The 19,263-nt window shown below is 43.5% G+C and overlaps 1 protein-coding gene across 3 annotated transcripts in view; it reads left to right on the forward strand.

Annotated features, from left to right (window-relative positions):
* LOC111155527 (phosphatidylinositol-5-phosphate 4-kinase type 2 alpha) overlaps positions 1-19,263 on the forward strand; it is a 172,566-nt gene that overhangs the window by 133,777 nt on the left and 19,526 nt on the right. For all 3 annotated transcript variants that reach the window (XM_022515697.1, XM_022515696.1, XM_022515695.1), the window contains 2 exons: positions 3,370-3,516; positions 9,139-9,177. In XM_022515697.1, coding sequence (XP_022371405.1) covers positions 3,370-3,516; positions 9,139-9,177 — 186 coding nt within the window. The remainder of the gene's footprint in view (positions 1-3,369; positions 3,517-9,138; positions 9,178-19,263) is intronic.

Below are 19,263 nucleotides of genomic sequence, written 5' to 3' on the forward strand. Positions count from 1 at the left end.
CTCAGGTCATGATCTCAGGGTACTGGGATCAAGCCCCGCATCGGGCTTTCTGCTCAGCAGGGAGCCTGCTTCCTCCTCTCTCTCTGCCTGCCTCTCTGCCTACTTGTGATCTCTGTCTGTCAAATAAATAAATAAAAACTTAAAAAAAAATCAAATGAATTTCTCAGCATTTTAGGGACACATCAGATGCTCTAGGAAGTCTCTCTCCTTCCCTCCGTCCCTCCCTCCCTGCTTCCTTTTCCACCCTTCACCCCAGGGTCTTGGTTTCATCTTGTTCCAGCTCAAGTCATGGGCAGTTAGTGCCCCTCTCAGTCCTGTTTCCCCGGTCTTCATATTCTTCACAAAAACCTATGCCCTCATTACTGTCATTACGCCTCTTCTCCAAATGCAGAGGCACAGAGAGGTTGAATAATTGACCGAGGGATGCACAGCTAGTGAGTGTGGACCTGGACCGAGAGGGCTCCTAGCCCCGTGATGTGGCTAAGTCATGCCAAGGGCCCAGCTAAAGCTCTGGCCGTGAATTTACAGTCGCCCTGGATGTGGGATTACTGGGATTACCCCGGTAGTTCACATGTGTGGTTTGCAGATGTGACACCTGGTGTCAGAGTTTATGTGCAGCATTTCCAGGGACAGCAAGTGCAGAACCCGAGAGGGTGAACATTCAGGCCTCTGTGCCAGTCCCCCACGCAGTGATAGGCCATGCTAGAGTGGCGGTCCGCCAGCCCTGGCATTGCCAGAGCCAGTGGAATGTCCTTCTACTGTAATGAAACCGTGTCATCTTTTCCCAGAGCCCCAGAAATTCCATCAGTGGGTGGGATTTTCTCTTCTGCGAAGTTTTGACCCATAAATGTTTTCTAAACCTTTGGCACCAAGGTTGCTCGTCAGTACTGGGATCTAATAGGATAGACTTGAATATGGGTTGTGGTCTCGTCCGTATTTATAAACTTAGGAGCTTGAGTCTATTAAATCTGTATTTTTCAAGGTGTTCATCTAAGAGCCTCATTGATGAGCCAGGCCTTTGAGAAGCAGCGCCTGTAGAAACTTGGAGATGCAGATTAAATTGATCTCATTTTTATAGGCAGTAATTTATTTAATCTTAAAAATAAAGGGGCTGTAGATTGTAATCTACGTGGGTGTTTTTCTACGTGGAAAATAAACCCCTGTTGACGATTTCCTGTACAGTGTGCAGAAAGTTTCTTTATCCTTTTCATTACCTGAATAATATTATCCACTCGTCCCGAGGCACTCTGTGGCTCGGTACAGAGATTTTGATCAAAAAGACTTACTCTGCTGCCAGGATTTGTAAGAGACAGGCCAGAATGAGAATAATCTGAGCACAAAGAGGGGTTGAGTAGCCAAACTGAAACCAGCGTGGAACAGACGTGCTCTGCGAGCCTCCAGAGTACCTACACACGGCCTGCCTCAGAGTGCGGAGGGCCAAACAGATAGGGGTAACATTGAAGTTTCTTATGAGAGTGTTGAATGAAAATAATCGTTACTATTACTACCGTTCTCTGCAGAGGGAGGAAGAGTGCAGTGCAGCGCACAGGCCTGGCACGAAACAGGTTGACATACTAGTCCTCACAACTTTCTTTGCCAGTGGGAATTATGGTGCTCATTTTCCAAAAAATGAAACTAAGATGAAGAATGTTCTAGTAACTTGCCCGAGATCCCACAGCTGGTACATGGAGGCACCAGGATGCACATGCATTCTTCCCAACTCACAAATCCACCTTCTTTCTACTATGCTCACGCAGTGTAGACCCCCACTAGTCTCCATGTTTTGAAGGCTCACCCAACCATCTTCCTTCAGAGGTGAGGGACAACAACGCTTTTTATTTCTTGAAGTCAGATGTGAGAAGTTTTGTTTTCAGCCAACGCCTCTTCACCGCCTGTTTTGTATTAGCAAACCTCACGTTAATTTCCTGGGTTTTTTGAAAGGAGAGAGAAAGAGAAAATGTTCTACTGATCTGACTTCAAATGAAGAATAAATTGAGATGAAACTCTACTCAGGAAACGTAGCAAATTAAAACGTGTAGCTCAGTTATGGTTGGTGTGCTAGAAAAGACCAAGAGCACCTTTAAAACCTGCCAGCACTGGGTGACAAGTGTCACACTCAGATACCAATGCTCTTCATCTTTAATGACAAAAACTGAGGGCTTTGTTGACCTTTAAGATGGTTAAATGTTATCAGAGTTGATTATTAACCATGCTTACCACTAAAAAGTTTGAAAGGGCATTTTATTTTTATTTTTGTAAAATGCTCGTTGTAAAAATGGAAAAATTTAAGCGGTATAATTTACAAAAAGGCGGGGGGGAGTGAAATTACCCCAGATCCCACCATTACCACTTGGTGACCATTCTTCCAGGCTGCTCCCTGTAAATATGCACAACATGTGTGATTTTAACAATTTTTACAATTTTGGAATCATGCTGCTCATGCTATTCACACACCTGTCGAGGACAAAAAAGAGCTCTTTTGAAATAGTCTCTCCCCTTTCATTTTAAAGAAAGGAAAACCCAACTTTCCTTTGGAGAGTGCAGTGGGACCCATTTTATAAATATCAGCTTTCAAAGGAGATGTGTCTCCCTCTCGTGGCCCTTTCGAGGATGGTCATCAGTGCTTCAAGACTTGCGTTGTGTTTTTGCAACCGTAATCACAAATGGTGTCAAAGCTAGAACTTGTCCAACGGCCATGATGAAATCCGACATGGGGCCAGAGTACCTCGTCTTGTCCATGGAGCAGGAGCAAGCACTGGGGTAGCGTGGCACCTTCCCTTCACGCTGCTGCTCTGGCAGGCAGAGTAGTTCAATACATTAGTGTGGTGGGTGAGAAACATAAATTAGGACTAGAGAGGACTGTCCCAGTTTCAAACGCTTAGCTCTCTCCACAGTTTCCTCTTTAATCACAGCTTCAGGGCTGTGGTTTTCATAACACTGTTAAAGGAGCTGATCTTAGTGGCCAAGTGACTCTCCCTCAGCCTCACAGAGTCATCACCCAGGCTTCTGGGGAGGAAGGGGGAGGCCCTCGATAGAGTGTGATTTCCCTTTAGAGGAATTAGCAAATGGACCAATCACTTGTCCTCTTGTCTCACACTGTTACATCCAAATTTTGACTTTACAGATTAGTTTGGGTTGTTGGGAAAATATATCTCTTCAGAGATAAAGTTGAATTTTCTTATCTATGTATACTTGCTGAACATAGATCCTGTGTCAGGCAGTATAAACACGGTCATTTTCTGTAAACAGGACCTTAGTGGTTGGATGGTTTTACTTTGTCTAAAGGCCAAAGGCAGAAAAGTTATGCTTTACATCTGAATGAGCACCTTTTGATTGCATAATGTTTTCCTTTTTCTCTCTCCTCTGTAGTACATAGTAGAATGTCATGGGATCACCCTTCTTCCCCAGTTCTTGGGCATGTACCGGCTTAATGTGGATGGAGTTGAAATATACGTGATTGTTACAAGAAATGTGTTCAGTCACCGTTTATCTGTATATAGGAAATACGACTTAAAGGTGAGCTTTTTGTTCATTTTTATTAAGTAATGAAGCAACTGTTGTAATTGATCTTGCTAATCACTTAGGAGGTGCTCAGAGCTTAAAGCTACCAGGCAACTAAACTAGTAAATCTTGCCTTCGAGGGACGCAAGGATCACTTGCTAGCTTTACTGGAAGACTTTTACACTTGTCAGGAGCAAATGTGTCTGATTTTCAACGAGTTATTTATTGAACACCAGCTAGGTTCCAGGCACTGTTTTGGTGCTGGGAATAGTAGGATGAACAAAATGGACCAAACCTGAGCCCAAGGACCTGACATTGTGGTGGGGACAGACAGACAATAAGTAAAAGCAGAGAGTAAATCCTGTAACATAGTAAGAAGGGGTAAGTGCTGTGGATAGAAGTAAAGATGGGGAAGAACGGGGCCAGGATACAGCAGATACAGGGTGTCGGGGGAGGTTTCCCTGGAAGCTGATATTGCAGCAGACCCAAAGAAAGAGGGTGTGAGCTGAGGGAAGGGCATTCCTGGCAGAGGATACAGGCCCTGGGACCGGCTATTTCAAAGACTTTGGGTGAGAGGCACAGTGTAGGAATTCTGAGGGGAGTGAGCTGAGCTGAGTCTTTGGATCACTGACTTCAGGGGAGGATGCTGGTGTTGGGAGATGGCAATCTGTGACCTGCCTGCCTGGCAAGTCCAGCTTGGCCGTTTTTGTAAATAAAGCTTTATTGGAACACTGCAGGGGCCAGTGTTTCTGCATCAAGTGTGGTTGTTTTGTACTCTAATGGCAGAGTTGAGTAGAAACACAGAGACTGTTTTGAACCACAAAACCTAAAACATTTGCCAGCTGACCCATTCAGGAAAAGTTTGCCACCCTTTGGTCTTTGCCAGTAGATCTCAGATTATTTTTATCTCAGACTCCTCCACTCTTAAAAGAAGATCCCCAGTACAGCTGGTGTGGAAAACAGTATGAAATTCCTCAAAAAATTAAAAATAGAATTGCCATATGACCTAGTAATTCCACTATTGGGTATTTACCCAGAGAATACAAAGACACTAATTTGAAAAGACACACGCATGCCTATGTTTATTGCAGCATTATTTACAGTAGCCAAATTATGGAAGCAACCCAAGTGTCCTTTGATAAGTGAATGGATAAAGAAGATACATGTATGTGTATACAAACACACACACACATATGCATATATGATGGAATATTACACAGCCCTTAAAAAGAACAAACTCTTGCCATTTATAACAACATGGATGGATTTAGAGGATATGATGCTAGGTAAAGTAGGTCAGAGAAGGACAAATACCATATCAATTCAATCAAGTGGAATTTAAAAAGCAGCGCAAACCAACAAATTTTAAAAGAGACGAAACAAAAACAAAAACCCATTTTTCTTAGGTATAGAGAACAAACTGATGGTTATCAGAGGGGAGGTGGGTGGGGGATGGGTGAAATAGGTGAAGGGGATTAGGAGTGCACTTGTCCAGATGAGCACTGAGTAATGTATAGAATTGTTGAATCATTTTATTGTATACCTGAAACTACTATGACATTATATGCTGATTATGTTGAAATTAAAATTTTTTTAAAAAGTGGTCTCCCAAAAGCTTTTGGTTATATAGGTTGTATCTACTGCTATTTACATTGTTAGAAATTAAAATAAGAAATTTTTAAATGCTTACTTTATTTACAACTTTAAAAAGCATTACATGTTAACATATTTTTATGAAAAATAGCTGTATCTTACAAGTAAAAAAATTTAGTGAGACAGGTGGCCTTTTTTTTTTTCCTTTACATTTTTGTAAATCTCCCTAATGATATGATTTAGTATGAAACAGTTGGAATGTCCTATCTGGTTGTGCTGTCTGTTGCAATGTTATGTGATTGAAGTATATGAAGAAAGACCTTACACAGATACATAGTTGGAAAATGGGAGGGTGGGTGTTTCAATAACTTTTTCAGAAATTTATGGATATTCTTCCTTGATATTATGCTAAAACCTAACAAAAGGTGATTTCTCAAAGCTTAGTTACAATGTGGAATCAGAAATCACATCAGTGAACTTGCTGTACTTATTTCATTAAAACCCCCTGGTCTGTTTACAAGCTTTGATCATTTGAAACAGATGGGTTCATTGAATTATGTGGTCTTCTAAATATGGACACATCTCATTATGCGATATCGAGAAGTCACATTAATACCACCACAAGTCTCATCCAAGAAGTCTTTAAATACCGAGAAGCTCTCATGCTCACGGTGGTGGATACAAGTTCTTAAAAACTCTGATTTCCACTTGAAAGCCCAAATTTTACCACTGGCAACCAGCCCTGTGAGCTGTTTTCTGTAAAATGCCAGCACACACCTCCCCCGCACATGCCGAGCCCCACTCGGCTCGTTATTATTGAGCAAATATCTACCAAACGCCCAGATCTGAGTAAAGAGATTGCCAGTTGTTCTTTCAGGTAAAAATGTTTTAATGAAAAATGTGGCTAGTTGAGCTCATAACTCAAATCATCACAAAAATGACTTTTCTTATAACATTCCATCTTCATAAACAAAAGCATTCTATACATATTCCCACAAGGAATATTGAAGAGATGTGTACTCCGTGGTCAAGATTTACTAATTTCATTGCCTCATCAAGGACAGTTTTAGACATTTATATATAATGTATATTTTGTAGGTATTTTATGACAAACTCTATTAGTACTATTTGGAGCCACTGGATTTGTGCTAAGTTGCCAACAATTTTACCCACTATTGTTTTTGTAACATCCATGCAAATATCAAGACAGTGAAAAAAGGCTGATAATGTCTCAATATTATTAGAAAGGTGGTTTTGATTTTGCAGAGCTCTTAAGGGGTCTTGGAACCCCAGGATGCTGAGCACACTTTGAGAATAGTAGTCTAAGGGAGGAATTTTTGGTTTAGGCTTATCTCCTTCTCTCTGGAATTCAGATAAACTGCAGAAGCTTCCCAGATCCAGCCTTGCTCTGTTTTGCCTCCCAGTTGAGGCCGTTTTGTCCCCTGGAATCGCCCCTGGTGGAAATTCCAGCCACTCTCCAAGGCTCTTGGATACCATCTCTCTCATGAAGCCTTTGCAGTGCTGCTTAGAGGAATGACTCTGTGGAGCATTACGGGACTTTGTTCACTGGTCTGACTCCCCCACAGAATCAGCCAGAGAGAACTCTGAAGCACCTGTCCTGGTTTTATCACTTGTTAGCAGTGGGTGGGTTGCTGAACTTTATTGAAACTCTGTTTCTTCATCTGTAAAACAGGGATAATTATACCTACCTTTGCTGGGTTGTTATGAGGATTCAGTTGTGCGCACGCGCACACACGTATGTCATGCCCGGTAATGTGTGGCCTACTGGAACTGGTCAATGAATTTGGGTAGTGACTCATCCATTCTACTAGTAAGTGCCTTAAAGGCAAATCTTTGGTCCTTTTTCTTTTTTATGCCCCTAAGGTAGTGTCTTGTTCAAGCAAGCATCTAGGAAATATATCTTGATGTAAATTATACTTCTAGACTGGATAGTATAGTTTTAATTTACCTCAGACTTCCTTAATTTCATCTCCAGTTTTTAGTTTGTAGAATAAATTCTCTTCTTGCCAGTACTTTTCGGTTGTGATGGAACGTGGACATCTGGCATCATTTCATGGCTCAAACTCTTGGCCTTGACTTACTAACCTTATTTTCTGTTTCTGTTTGAGTTTTTATTTTGAATTCATTTAAATTTGAGTGAGCTCCGGGCACCTCCCGCCCCCACACCCTATGCTAATGATCCGCATTTACATGGAGATGAAGCTTCACCGAGAATCAGAAGCAGGGTAAATTTTACTACAGGAGGGAAAGCGCACAGGGACCAGAAACTTGGCTAGAGATAAAAAGAGGAGTAAGTAGTTTCTTCCTCTGACCAGGAGCACAGACAGTGCTCAAATATTGCAACTATCCTGTCTTTTTTTTTTTTTTTTTTTAATCTGGAAGCATTTTGTTAGAAATCAGTGTGTAAAGGAAGATGTTTGTGGTCTGTATTCAAAAATCCCTTTAAAACAAGGAAAACGAACCATTACAAGTGGGAGCTGCTGGGTTTGTGTGGGCCAGAGGCGGGGTGGGGTGGGGTTGGGGGGGGCTTTGGTTGTGCAACGGGACCACACATTTCCCCTCATGAACAATTTACACTGTCCCTCATCACTTCGTGGATCAGCTTTCTGCCCCTCTGATGCATCCCCCAGAAACTCAGAGCATTTCCCCGGGGCTGACAGCAGGTCTCTGGGGATGCTGACCACCAGTGGGATGGAACATTGACCTGTGGGGGTGGAGGTGGCGGGGGGGGGGGGGGACTCCCTTCATAGTCGGCTAATGCTCAGCTTCCAGGGCAATAAATGCCCATCTAAGAGGTGGTCAGGGAAGCATGTCACTCTACTAACCTGGGCTTGCTGGGGTGGCCAGCGCCATGGGGGAGGGGAGAGTGGTGATGTGGTCGTGATCCTTCTCCAGCCATTTATTTGGGGGATGCAGGCATTGCTGTGTGAGATACATTGAGGAGCACAAAGAAGAAATTCTTGTTGTTACTGACATTGCTGGCGATCCACATCTTCCAGACAAGGGGATCTTTCCCTTCTTGAGCTCTACCGCATGCCCCTGTTGGCGTCTGGGTGGGCTTGCGTTTCTCGCACAACCTCAGAGCTCTGAGGTGTGTGTGGCTTTGAAAACCAGTGCAGCAGAGTAGAGTTATGCAGATCAAGAAGCGTGTTTTCTTCCCCTTGATATCTTTGTGCTTTGCTCAGCCTAAGGCCTGGCACAAAGCGGGGTGCGAGAAAATATATGTCTGAAGGGATTCCCAGAGCGTAGGGGGACAGGAAGGGCCCACAGGGTCTAACTCAGAGTAGTGAGGACATGTCCATCAGTAACCCTGACAGGGGAGAAGGGCAGGCGGAGGGCCAGGACGGGCCCGCGTCTGGAAGATATAATGGAGGGAGGGGGCATCTAATGCCTGGGTGGCTCCTGCAGCCACGGATGGCCCACATCACCTTTGAAGATGTAAGGCCAACCATTTCTGGCAATCGAGGCAAGAAGCAGAGCATGGTTTTGATCTGGTGTTAATAAGTTAGTTATCCTTCAAGGGGCGCCCGCAAGGACTCAGTCAGTTAAGTGTCTGACTCTTGATTTTGGCGCAGGTTGTGACCTTAGGGTTGTGAGATCGAGTCCCTGCTTCGGGTTTGGTGCTGGGCATGGAGCCTGCATAAGATTCTCTCTCTCCCTCTCCCGCTGCAAACCCCCCACCTTTTTTATGTCTCTTAAAAAAAAAAATCATTAAAAAAACAAACAAACAAACATTACTGTTCAAGTGATTGTCAGGTTTTCTGATTTCCACCAGGGACACAAGAACCAGAATCCGGCTTGGATGACAAGCCAGGGAAAGGGTTGGAGATGAGCCAGCAGGAATGTCTGCAGAGGGGGGAGTGCCCCTGGGGCAATGTTGTGACCAAGGAGGGGACAGAGCTTCCTCAAGGCACGGCTCCAGGGCCAAGGGGGCGCTTGTTTATTTCTGCGCTCTGGCCTGACACACTTGCGTATTTTCCACGTGTGACACCCGATGTTTTCATGATGGTCTTTGTGTTTCAGGGCTCCACTGTGGCCAGAGAAGCCAGCGACAAGGAAAAGGTGAGTACTCTGACTCATCCCTGCTGCGGTCCTCTCCGGTCCACTCTTCCTCTCCCACCTTCCAGCGGCGGTTCTCCTGTCCCCTCGGCTGCGCCAGTGACAAGCACGGCACTGACCTGAGAAGGCTCCTGCCTTGAGCTCCCCCACACTCTCTGTTGGGCACTGAAGTAGTTCTGTTAGTTTTATGTGTGGTTGAAAGAAACATTCCGCATGCAACATGGTCTTGAAAGCACAGTCACCTATGCGGTTACGGGATCCAGATGTGACTCCCGGTCAGCCCCCAGGGTCCTCATGCCAGTTGCCCCCGCAATGGGTAGTCGGGAGCTCCAGTCCTTTCCACGCCACTCCTAAAGTGAGTGTGTTGAGCTTCAATTTCACCTGGAAAAGGGTTGGCTCGGACAAGCTTCAAACTCCTTTACAGCTCTAAGACAGGGTGAGAGGGCTTCTGACGAAAGAATTAAGCATGTGGAAACTATATCTTTTCTTTTCCTGAGTCACTGGACAGCGGGGGATATTTGAACCACATTTGGCTTATGATGCAAGAGTATAGACAGATTCAACTGAAATCGGTTTGATGAAGCGATGGGAAGTAGCTTTCTGTATGGAAATCGAAACTGACCAAAATCCGCATTTGCTTAGACAAAAAGTACCTCGAAATTCTCAGTTACACCCTTGCTCATCACCTGGGCAAGTTTTTTGACCAAACTATTGAAAGCAGGGCTCAGGATTTTTGTTTCTGTTTTGTCTTTAAATTATGAGTTTATATTATTTTTAAAGATTTTATTTATTTGACAGAGAGAGAGAAGTAGGCAGAGCAGTAGGCAGAGGGAAAGGGAGAAACAGGCTCTCTGGGGAGCCCGACATGGGGCTCGATCCTAGGACCCTGGGAGCATGACGTGAGCCGAAGGCAGATGCTTAACCGACTGAGCCACCCAGGCACCTCTAAATTATGATTTTAGAATGTTTTCTTTCTGTCTGGATTTGAATTTTACATTTTGGAAATCTCCTGTTCTTTGTTCACTCAGAAGTATTTGTAAATTTTTTTCATGGTTACCATCCTAGCTTTAGGGGCTAAAATAAGGATCCACATGACACATCTAGCAGGCAACACAGATATTAAAATAGGCAAGGAGTTATCATGTAATAAGCAGTTTAATAGAGAGCATGTACACCTGACTCATGCTCGGGGGGTAAGGGGGGGCTTCCTGGAGGAGGTAATGTTTGGAACCCTGAAGGACAAGGAAGAGCTAGCTAGAGGGAAAGGTGAGACAAAGCACCCTGGGCAAGGGGGCAGAGGGGGAGCACTTGGTGCTTTAGCTGGAGGGTGACATAAGCCATACCAGTTGGGAAGGCTGTTGAAATAACCGTGATAGAGTGGTGTCCTGAGCTGGGTTGGTGGAAGAGGATCGATTCTAGGGAGATTTGGGAAGAAGAAGCCACAGAAGATTCAATGTGGGAGGTGAACAGTGCCAGGGAGTATGTGTGGAGGCAGGGCGGGGTTCAGAAGGACGCCTATATGTCTGGTTTGGACCGTCGGGAGGGTGCTGGTTCCACTCACTGAATGAGGGAGCAGAGTGAGAGGAGGGGTTCGAAAAGTCAGTGTGGCACTAGAGCAGGGATGGTCCGTAGGCATGAAGGCTCCAGGGAGGGTTTCAGCTGGGGAAAAAAGGGGCTTGGAAAACCTCACAGGAAGGATGATCAGCAAAGACAGGGAAGTGGCTGAGGCCACCCAGGATGAGTATATGGAATAGAAGAGAAGGATATCTAGAAGAGCCCAGAAGAACTTCATCACTGAAGGAGTGGGTGGAAGGAGAGAGTCCTGCAAAAGATCAGCCAAAGAGACAGGAGACAAGCAGACGAGCCAGGAAAGTTCAGGTCATCAGACATTTCAGACATTCTGTTCAGACATTTATGGAGTATCTGTTGTGAGCAAGCATTTCTCCAAGCACTGTGAGAAACACTGCCTTGAGTAATGGCCCTGGTCTTGGGAGACTTGCACTCTAGTTGTAGTCCAGAAACCAGAGGAAGAGAACTGTCCCAGAATCAGATGCTTCTGCAGGGTTAAGTAGGATGAGGACTGAGACAATTATCCATTGGACTTACCACCAGGGAACTCTCTGGTGACCTTGTCCATGACAGTGGGTGGAGCAGAAGCTAGGTCACAGTGGGTGAAGAAGTAAGGAGTGGGAAAGGAAATGGTGGATCCTTCTCTGACCATTCATACTTTTACTGTGCACTAGTGAATATATTTTTACACTTCTAATCTCCACATAAATAACCCTGAAGTCACCAGCTTTGGCCAAAAGTTTGCAGAAACAATGGACTGCCAACTTCCGTGTTGCTATGACTAAATGTTTGTCCATGTGCCCAAGACCCAAGTGAGTATTTAGGTTTTACTCCATGAGAAACTCAGAGGTTTAGTAGGATTGGGATTTTTCTCTTAGGAGAAAATATGTGGACTGTTTGGAGAACCACACAGACTTTTTGGCCTCCTAACAGGAAGCCAACCCCTGAGTAAGAACTATGGTGGTGATGACAGCTTCTGCTCCATGCTGGTGGCTCTGTCCCAAGTCCCTTGAGACAATAGCTAGCAGATCCCACTCTTTTCCCCCAATTCTGTTCATTTTCATTTCTTGAGGTTTGATCACCAAGGGCATGATCTGCTCTGACAAAAAACATTGCCAAGATAGACAGAGGCCATGGGGTTGTTTCTACTGAAGCCAAAATCATGAAACGAGTCCATGTGTGAAGGAAAGCCATGAGTATTGGACATCCTTGATGCTGTAGTATTTCATCAGATGCAGACCATCCAGTTGCCTGTCCCTCCCTCCACTGTTCTGCCTGCAGGACCACATGGTTTCCAGAAACCTGTGACATTCACATTTCTACTACCCACCTCACCAAAAATGCTGAGCCCTTTACTGGCATAGGTTTCTGTGAAAAGAATGAAATTATAGAATTTGTCTAATAGAAAACCACTTTTCTGAAGAGATTACCTGGGATGCTTTTATCCTGTACTGAGTTGTTCCTCAAAACATCTCCCCTGGAGGTGGGCTTAGAGAAGTCAGCCGTGGGAAGGACCTCACGACACGACAGTTGGGAGGCCCACGAGCTTCAGTTCCCGCGCGCATTCACACAGTCAGTGGCAGAGGTGAAACCTTACCTTCATCTGGAGATTATTTTTTTTACAATGAATTGTGGTGTCTTGGGATTTAGGAAGGTCAATAGTAATACTTGATATTTGTTGAGTGCATACTACGTGCCAGAGTGTGTTTTACATTTTACATGACTCAAGCCATCTCATCCTTCCAGCCATCTTACGAGGTCGCGCCATTATTACTTCCTTTGAGTAAACGAGCTTGCTTCACAGACAGGTTCGGTGACTTGTCCAGAGCCCCCTTACGAGTGGCGCAGCCAGGCTTTAGCCCAGGGCTCACGTCTCTAACCGCTGTGCTGTTGCCCTCTGAATGTCTGGCGTGTCTCAGTCTCCTTTTTTAAGAGGACCTATTACCAAAAACGCGTAGCAATCCCGTGAATCATGAAGCATTCCTGCATCGACAAAAACAATGTTTTGGAGTTAAATATGGTACAAGAGCAGTTCATTCTGAGTCTTGGTTTAAAAATTTTCAGAAGTTGTGAAATAAATCGTTTGGTTTCCTACTGTGTTGGCAAAACAACCAATTCACATCTCCATTTGGGGCTTTTGGCGTATTTATAACTACGGTCCACCGTATCTCACACTGGATGAACATTAAAGTCGTCTACACCATGGCCCTGAGGAAGAATCCAGGGCTCTCTGCCTCCTTCTGGGCTCTGGGTTAGTGATACCTCTGCTTCCAGAAGGAGCAGCTCCAAAAGGCCATCCACCTGCCCTTCCAGTTTACAGGCGCTCCCCGGGCAGGGGCAAGAGGAAATACCTTATAGATAAGGAAGTAAAAAGTCATTAAAATTTGTAATCGATGGAGACTCCGCCTGCCTGTGCGGGTACAGGGGCATTGTGGCTCTGACACAATAGCTGGTTTATAATCTGGCCACAACTGAGGCGACAGTCACCAAACTGTAATACGTAAAAATAAATGAAATGTATATAATGGAGCTGAACTCTAAAAAACATTGGTTTTTTTTAAGTTCTAAAAAATTTCTTTGCCTTTCTCTTTCTGTCAGTTTTCAGGTTTTCTTTCCATGAGCAGTTAACATTTTGCATCTTCCAAGAGGCTATTCTTTGTCTCCACAAATAAAACCATAATGTTATCAAAACAATCGCTCTTCTCTCTGGGTAGAACCATTGGAGGAAGGCTAAAAATACTTCTTTTCTACATTTTCGCCTTTTATGAATGAAGTCGCACAATCTGCCAAAAATCTTTTCATTGCTATCCCTGTGGGACTGTGTTCTCTAAGAAATGATTGTCATGGTGCAAAGAATAATTTTCGTAAAGAATTTCCATTGACACGGCTTAATTAGTAATCTCAATTGTAAGTTTTCCTTTCATCCGAGTCATTATAACTGTTTTAATTTCCCGTACTTTCAACTTGTTGATGACAAGTTTTGAAACCGTCATTTCAAATATTTAGTGCTATATAGGTACAGACGAGTCCGTCCCTTGGATTTCAGCTTGACACATAATTAGTGTGATTTGCATTAGCATAATAATGAAGATGGAACCGAGAGGAATAAAGAAGTTACGTCGCAAGAATAGTGGCATCACTTTCATGGCAACAAGTATCCGAACACGCACGTACAGATGTCTTGAGTTTTGTTTTGTTTTTTTTTTTTAAAGCAGAGCAGTGCTTTTTTTTTTTTTTCCTTCCTTTTTTAAGCCGTTGTCAAATTCTGACAGCTGCTATGACTTGGTTTATTCTTTAATTCTTCCCTTTTTAATGGAAGGGCATCTTCCATTCATGGCTCCAGCAGTTTAGCTGCCTCTAAATGAGACAGAGAAACACGGATCTCCCTGGTGGTCGATCTTTCCACAGCTGCGCTGCGGTTCCACTGTGACATCAAATTAGTAATTATAGCTGAGCGGGCTGCTTTTTACAAATGACAGCCTGAGCATGCTACCAGCAAGCAAGCGACGCAGCAGGGAATCCGGGGAAGTAAAAGAAAACATAACTGGACTCACTTGATTTCTGGGGGATTTGACCTGACTCTTTAAAGAGCCCATGTTCTTGAGGGAGAGAGTCCTGGGGATTTGCACAAATATGCATTTTGTTCATCGTTCTGCACACTTCTCCTCAAAACTCGGGTCTGTTTGTGTGAGGTAGAGCAGAGCGTGTATAATGGAGTCACCGGGTCACAAGCAGAAGATTCCTTTTAACATCTAACCTGCTCCCTGGGGCCCACGTGACCGGAAACAGCTGCCCCGCGGTTGGCATTTGTGTGACTCTATCGGCAATAATCATTGTTGACACTTTGATAATGGGCCGCAGAAAGCTGCCTTGTCGATTCTCAGGCATCGTGAATTGCACCAGCAATTAAGTGACTGTCACCTTCTCTGACATTTTACCTATTACGGACGGAAGGTTCTAGGAGAATTGATCATTAATACCCTTACATCGAGAAATGCTTTCCCAAACCAGTTTTCAGCATTTCTTTTGTGATCTTTAAATTGTAACAAATTACAATTAATGACGCCCTCTCTCTGCTTCTTTGGGATGCAGTTAAAGGCAAGGTGACAAAGCCGCTGGACAATAAGGGACACAAGCACAGCGGCATGTCCTTTCCTTCTGGGAATCTTTCTGCCGTCAGCCGGTGATCAGTTAAAACAAGATAATCACGGGTTTTGCACCCCAAACTCAGCTCATGCTTTAACCTTCTTCTGTAAAATCCCTTTTCTTCCCAGATGGAAGTGAATCATTTCCCTTTGCCTGCCAGTGCTAGAAACCCCAATTCCAGCCCCTAAAATGCCAGGAATAGCTTCCCATCAGGGCAGAAGCAGGGCCTGTTCCTCTTAAGTTAAAGGCAACACGGGTAACATCTGCCTCGTGGCGTAGAGATGTTTTATTAAGGGGAGTTTGCGGGGAGGGGCGGCAAACGGCAGTCACGGATCTGAGTCCCAGCCCCTGCTCTGGCATTAATGGAAGCTCGGGGGTTGGGGATAAATCATTTCACTTTGTCATCACTCGGAAGATGAAAAGATGGGATGGTATCATTGGTTCTCCTGCTTCCGTGTCAGAATCTCGTTTCAAATGAAGCCCTCCCCCGCTGCAGAGGCACAGATCAGCAGCAGAGTGGGCTCTGAGAAGTCCTGGACTTGACAATCACTCAAGTCCTGTCTGTTCCAGGTATGGCTGAAGGCGATTGCTGGGATTCATGGAAAGAATGTTCAGAACTGTCATGTCAGCAATGCCAGGGCAAACCTGAAGAACCCTACAATGTAAACCTTAGGGGGTAGTCTGGGAAGTGGAGTTTTTAAGATTCAGCTCATTTGGAATTTGCTAGAAGTGGCACATGAAAAAGAAGGGGTAACATGCAGTGGTCCTTGTGAGCGCCGCCCAGGCAACGGCATTCGTCCTTAGGCCTGTCTGGCTTACAGTGGCGTGGAAACTCTCAGTTGCCTTCAATTCATTTTTATGTCTCTGGGATGAATTCAACCCTGGGTTTCCCAGACACGCCAGGAGCAGTGCTGTTAGATATGGGCTTTTTTTTTTTTTTTTTTTTAAGCTGACAACTCTTACTCAGTTGGTTCCAGAAAGAGTCGGGGTGGAAAGAAAACTTTAAAATTTAGAATGGGACCTGAATTTTAGCCAAGCTGCTGCAGATGCATGCTTTTTTAAAAATAATAAAATATGGGGCACCTGCGTGGCTCAGTCAGTTAAACAACGGACTCTTGATTTCAGCTCAGGTTATGATCTCAGGGTTGTGAGATCGAGCCCCGCATCCAGGCTGCTTAAGATCCTCTCTCCCTCTCCCCTTCCCCTTCCCCTCCCCTCTCTAAAAAAAAATAAATAAATAAAAGTATAAAATAAAATAATAAAATTATGATGTTCGCTCGGTTAGTATTAAAACAGAAACCATATAGTACTTAGCCAATTTCCTAAGTTTTCAGACTCTGAGATTTCTTATATTATCACCACCAACATCCTGCAACAGAATCTTCCAGTCAGATCATAACAACCTATTTTGTGGGTCCTACCTGCAGGTTAACTGTCATGTCACAGCCCATGGAGGAAAACCAAACTGTCCCTATTGATACTACCCACTTCCAGTTAAAGGGGCATTACGTTTTGGAAAGTATGACAATATTTGAAAAGCAATATATTTCACATTTTAAAGATTAGCTTGAAAATCTTAGGATAAATAAATAACCAACAGCTGGGCACTGCCAGCTCCAATAGTTCTAAGGGCGAAATCACACTGGGGTTTACCCGGTTTTGTGCTACTTAATTGTAGTCTGGTTTCACAAGGGTGTTGAAGTTTATTCTCTTTCTACGTTTATATATAGACAAGTTCAAACCAAAAATGATGAACCTTTCACATGCAGATGCTGGTCACAAATGTGTCGGTTCTCATTGTGGAAATTACAAGGTAGTACTGAGCTGTGGGATCATTTTCCAAGCCATGAACGTGCATAGACATTCCGCTTATGTTAAAGAAGGTGGTTACATGCACTTTGTGAGAAAGCACCTGTTATCTTTGCTACTTCTGTGTGAGCTTTACCCATATTCACTAATTTGCCTTTTCGTGTATCAAGTTTGTGGTTTGGATGTTTTGAGAAGCAGAACTGATTTTATTATAAATCTCTAACATCTCTTATTACCCTAAAATTGATACCACATATATGATGTTATTCAATCAAATTATCTTTATCCTAGCTCCAAAGTAAGGATTACCTAAAATTCTGTCCCTCACAGAAGTATTTCTGGAGAGTATATTTTCAGCCCCACAGACTCTGATTTTTTTGAAGTGTTTTGGAAAGCCTGCTGAAAGGGGTTTTATTCTTTCTTTTAATTTTCATTTAGGTGAGCTTGGAATAACAAGTAAATCGGGAACATAAGCAGGTCTAACATGAGACAATAATCAGTACATTTTTTTATGTTGTGTATTCATCTCCAAGTGTGACAATACAGCCCATCAAAGGGATACCAGGTGGCAATCTTTGACATCAAGGCTTACAATTAGACTTTAAAAATGGGTTGCCAAATGACCACATCGAACAAAAATTCATTTCTTTCTGAAATACAAGTCTTTTAATCACAGAGGACTATGCCTTGCATTATCCTTTGCATTGAAACCTTCTGGTGCCAAAATCCTGTTTGCATTAAATACTCAAGTGTGACAGAAGTATGTTCCATTTTCCTGTTAGGGTTTCTGTCCAGGCGAAAATGAAAATGTGGCTCTGTGTTATATAAATTTTGGCTCTTTGTGTTTTGAATATATATGTATTTTTTTAACTTTCCTATTGCAACGTAAAATACAATAGACTCTTTAGCATAATTTAATATAATTGTAGCATAACAATAAAACCTAAGATCATTTTCATTTGAATTCTGTGTATATGAAGGATGTTTTTGACTGTGAATACAGATTTCAAATCTTTGTGATTTTTTTAAAAATTTCTGAATCCTCTAAGAGATTATTTGATTTTTTGTTCTCACTAAAAATAAGAGTTCTCTATCATTTCTCTGACTTTACTAGCCATTAACATATTACTAAACTCCATGTACAAGACAGCAACCCTATATCACATCACAGAGCCCAGTGAAGTAGATAAATATTTATATGTAACCAACAGGTTGACTTCCATTTGAAACAAGATGTAAGTTCCTTTGCTAAACATTTATTTTTGGATCTGTTTTCAGAGAATATGTAAAATTTTTACTAATTTGGAATCTTAAAAGTTTCATTAACAGCACTATTTCTATATTGGAAGGGCAGTTCTTATGCCTTGTTTTGTTTTGTCTTGTTTTAATCTCCTTTCTACCATTCTTTCTTGGCCCTTCCGGGATCCATGATTTCTGGCCATAGAAGCACATGTCCAGTTCTAAAAGTGAGAGTTCTGAACTCGGTTGTGGTTAATTCTGCATACTTTTTCCTTTTTTTTTTTTTTTTTTTTTTTAATCTCAAAGCCCTGGCCAAATCTGTCCTTAGAGATCATTGATGTGTTTCATTGAACCCTCGGGAATAGTAAGTATTTATGTTCAGAAGCATTTCTACGTGTAAAATATCTACGTGTTGGTTATCTTCAGGCTCTGACACAGTTGGGTTTATATCCTGTCTCTCACGGCCCTGATAATTTGTGTTCAGTTACACAGAAACCATTTCTGACCCTGACCAATATTGTTACATAGTTATGCTTCTTACTGATGAAGAGTATAGACTTGCGAGGGACAGATTAAGCAGCTGGTTCAGAACATCACAGCTAGTATAAAAATGTTAAATATGCCAGACTTTTAAAAAAATCTTGCTCTGCATTTATCAGCTGTGCATTTTTCCCCGGCTACACAAGCCATACTTGAGAACATGACCAACAAGTAACACTGACGATGTTTGTCTGTTACCCTCCACGTGGCAAGCACTGCCCTAAGCTTCTTACGTATATGAGCTCAACTCATGCTCATACCAGTGCTATTTGCTAATCCCCATTTAAAGAGGAGGAAACCAAGTTACAGAGAGGTCAGAGCTGCCCAGCTAATCGAAGTTGCTGAGCTCTAAGCCGGGCAGCTTGGATCCAGTTTGTGCTCAGAACCTGACATTCAAGTCTGTGTCCCGTGCAGGACCATGCCGAATGGACCCGGCGTCTGGCATTCCCCTGCAGGAAAGTGTGAGGGATATGCATCCTGGTAATTTTATCCAAGCAATGGAAGCAGGATAGCTAGGTTGCAAGGAGAACGGTGTCTGCTTATGCCTTTGGCTGTCTTTGTGCATTTACATGTTGCATTAGTAGAGGTGGATGTCCTTTTGCGTCCAATCCACCCCAATAGAGTTACCTCATTCCAAAGGAAAAGTAACCTTGCCTGACTCTAGCTGTTTGGTTGTACACAGCCTCCCTCGCCTGGCGGGGGTCCTGGGAGGAGCTCGCAGAGGCCCCCAGGCAGGAGCCCCAGCCGGGGGGGGGGGGGGGGGGGGGGGGGGGGGGGGGGGGGGGG

The sequence above is a fragment of the Enhydra lutris genome, unplaced genomic scaffold, assembly GCF_002288905.1.
Source record: "Enhydra lutris kenyoni isolate GAN:26980312 unplaced genomic scaffold, ASM228890v2 scaffoldscaffold42, whole genome shotgun sequence".
NCBI classification, from domain to species: Eukaryota; Metazoa; Chordata; class Mammalia; order Carnivora; family Mustelidae; genus Enhydra; species Enhydra lutris.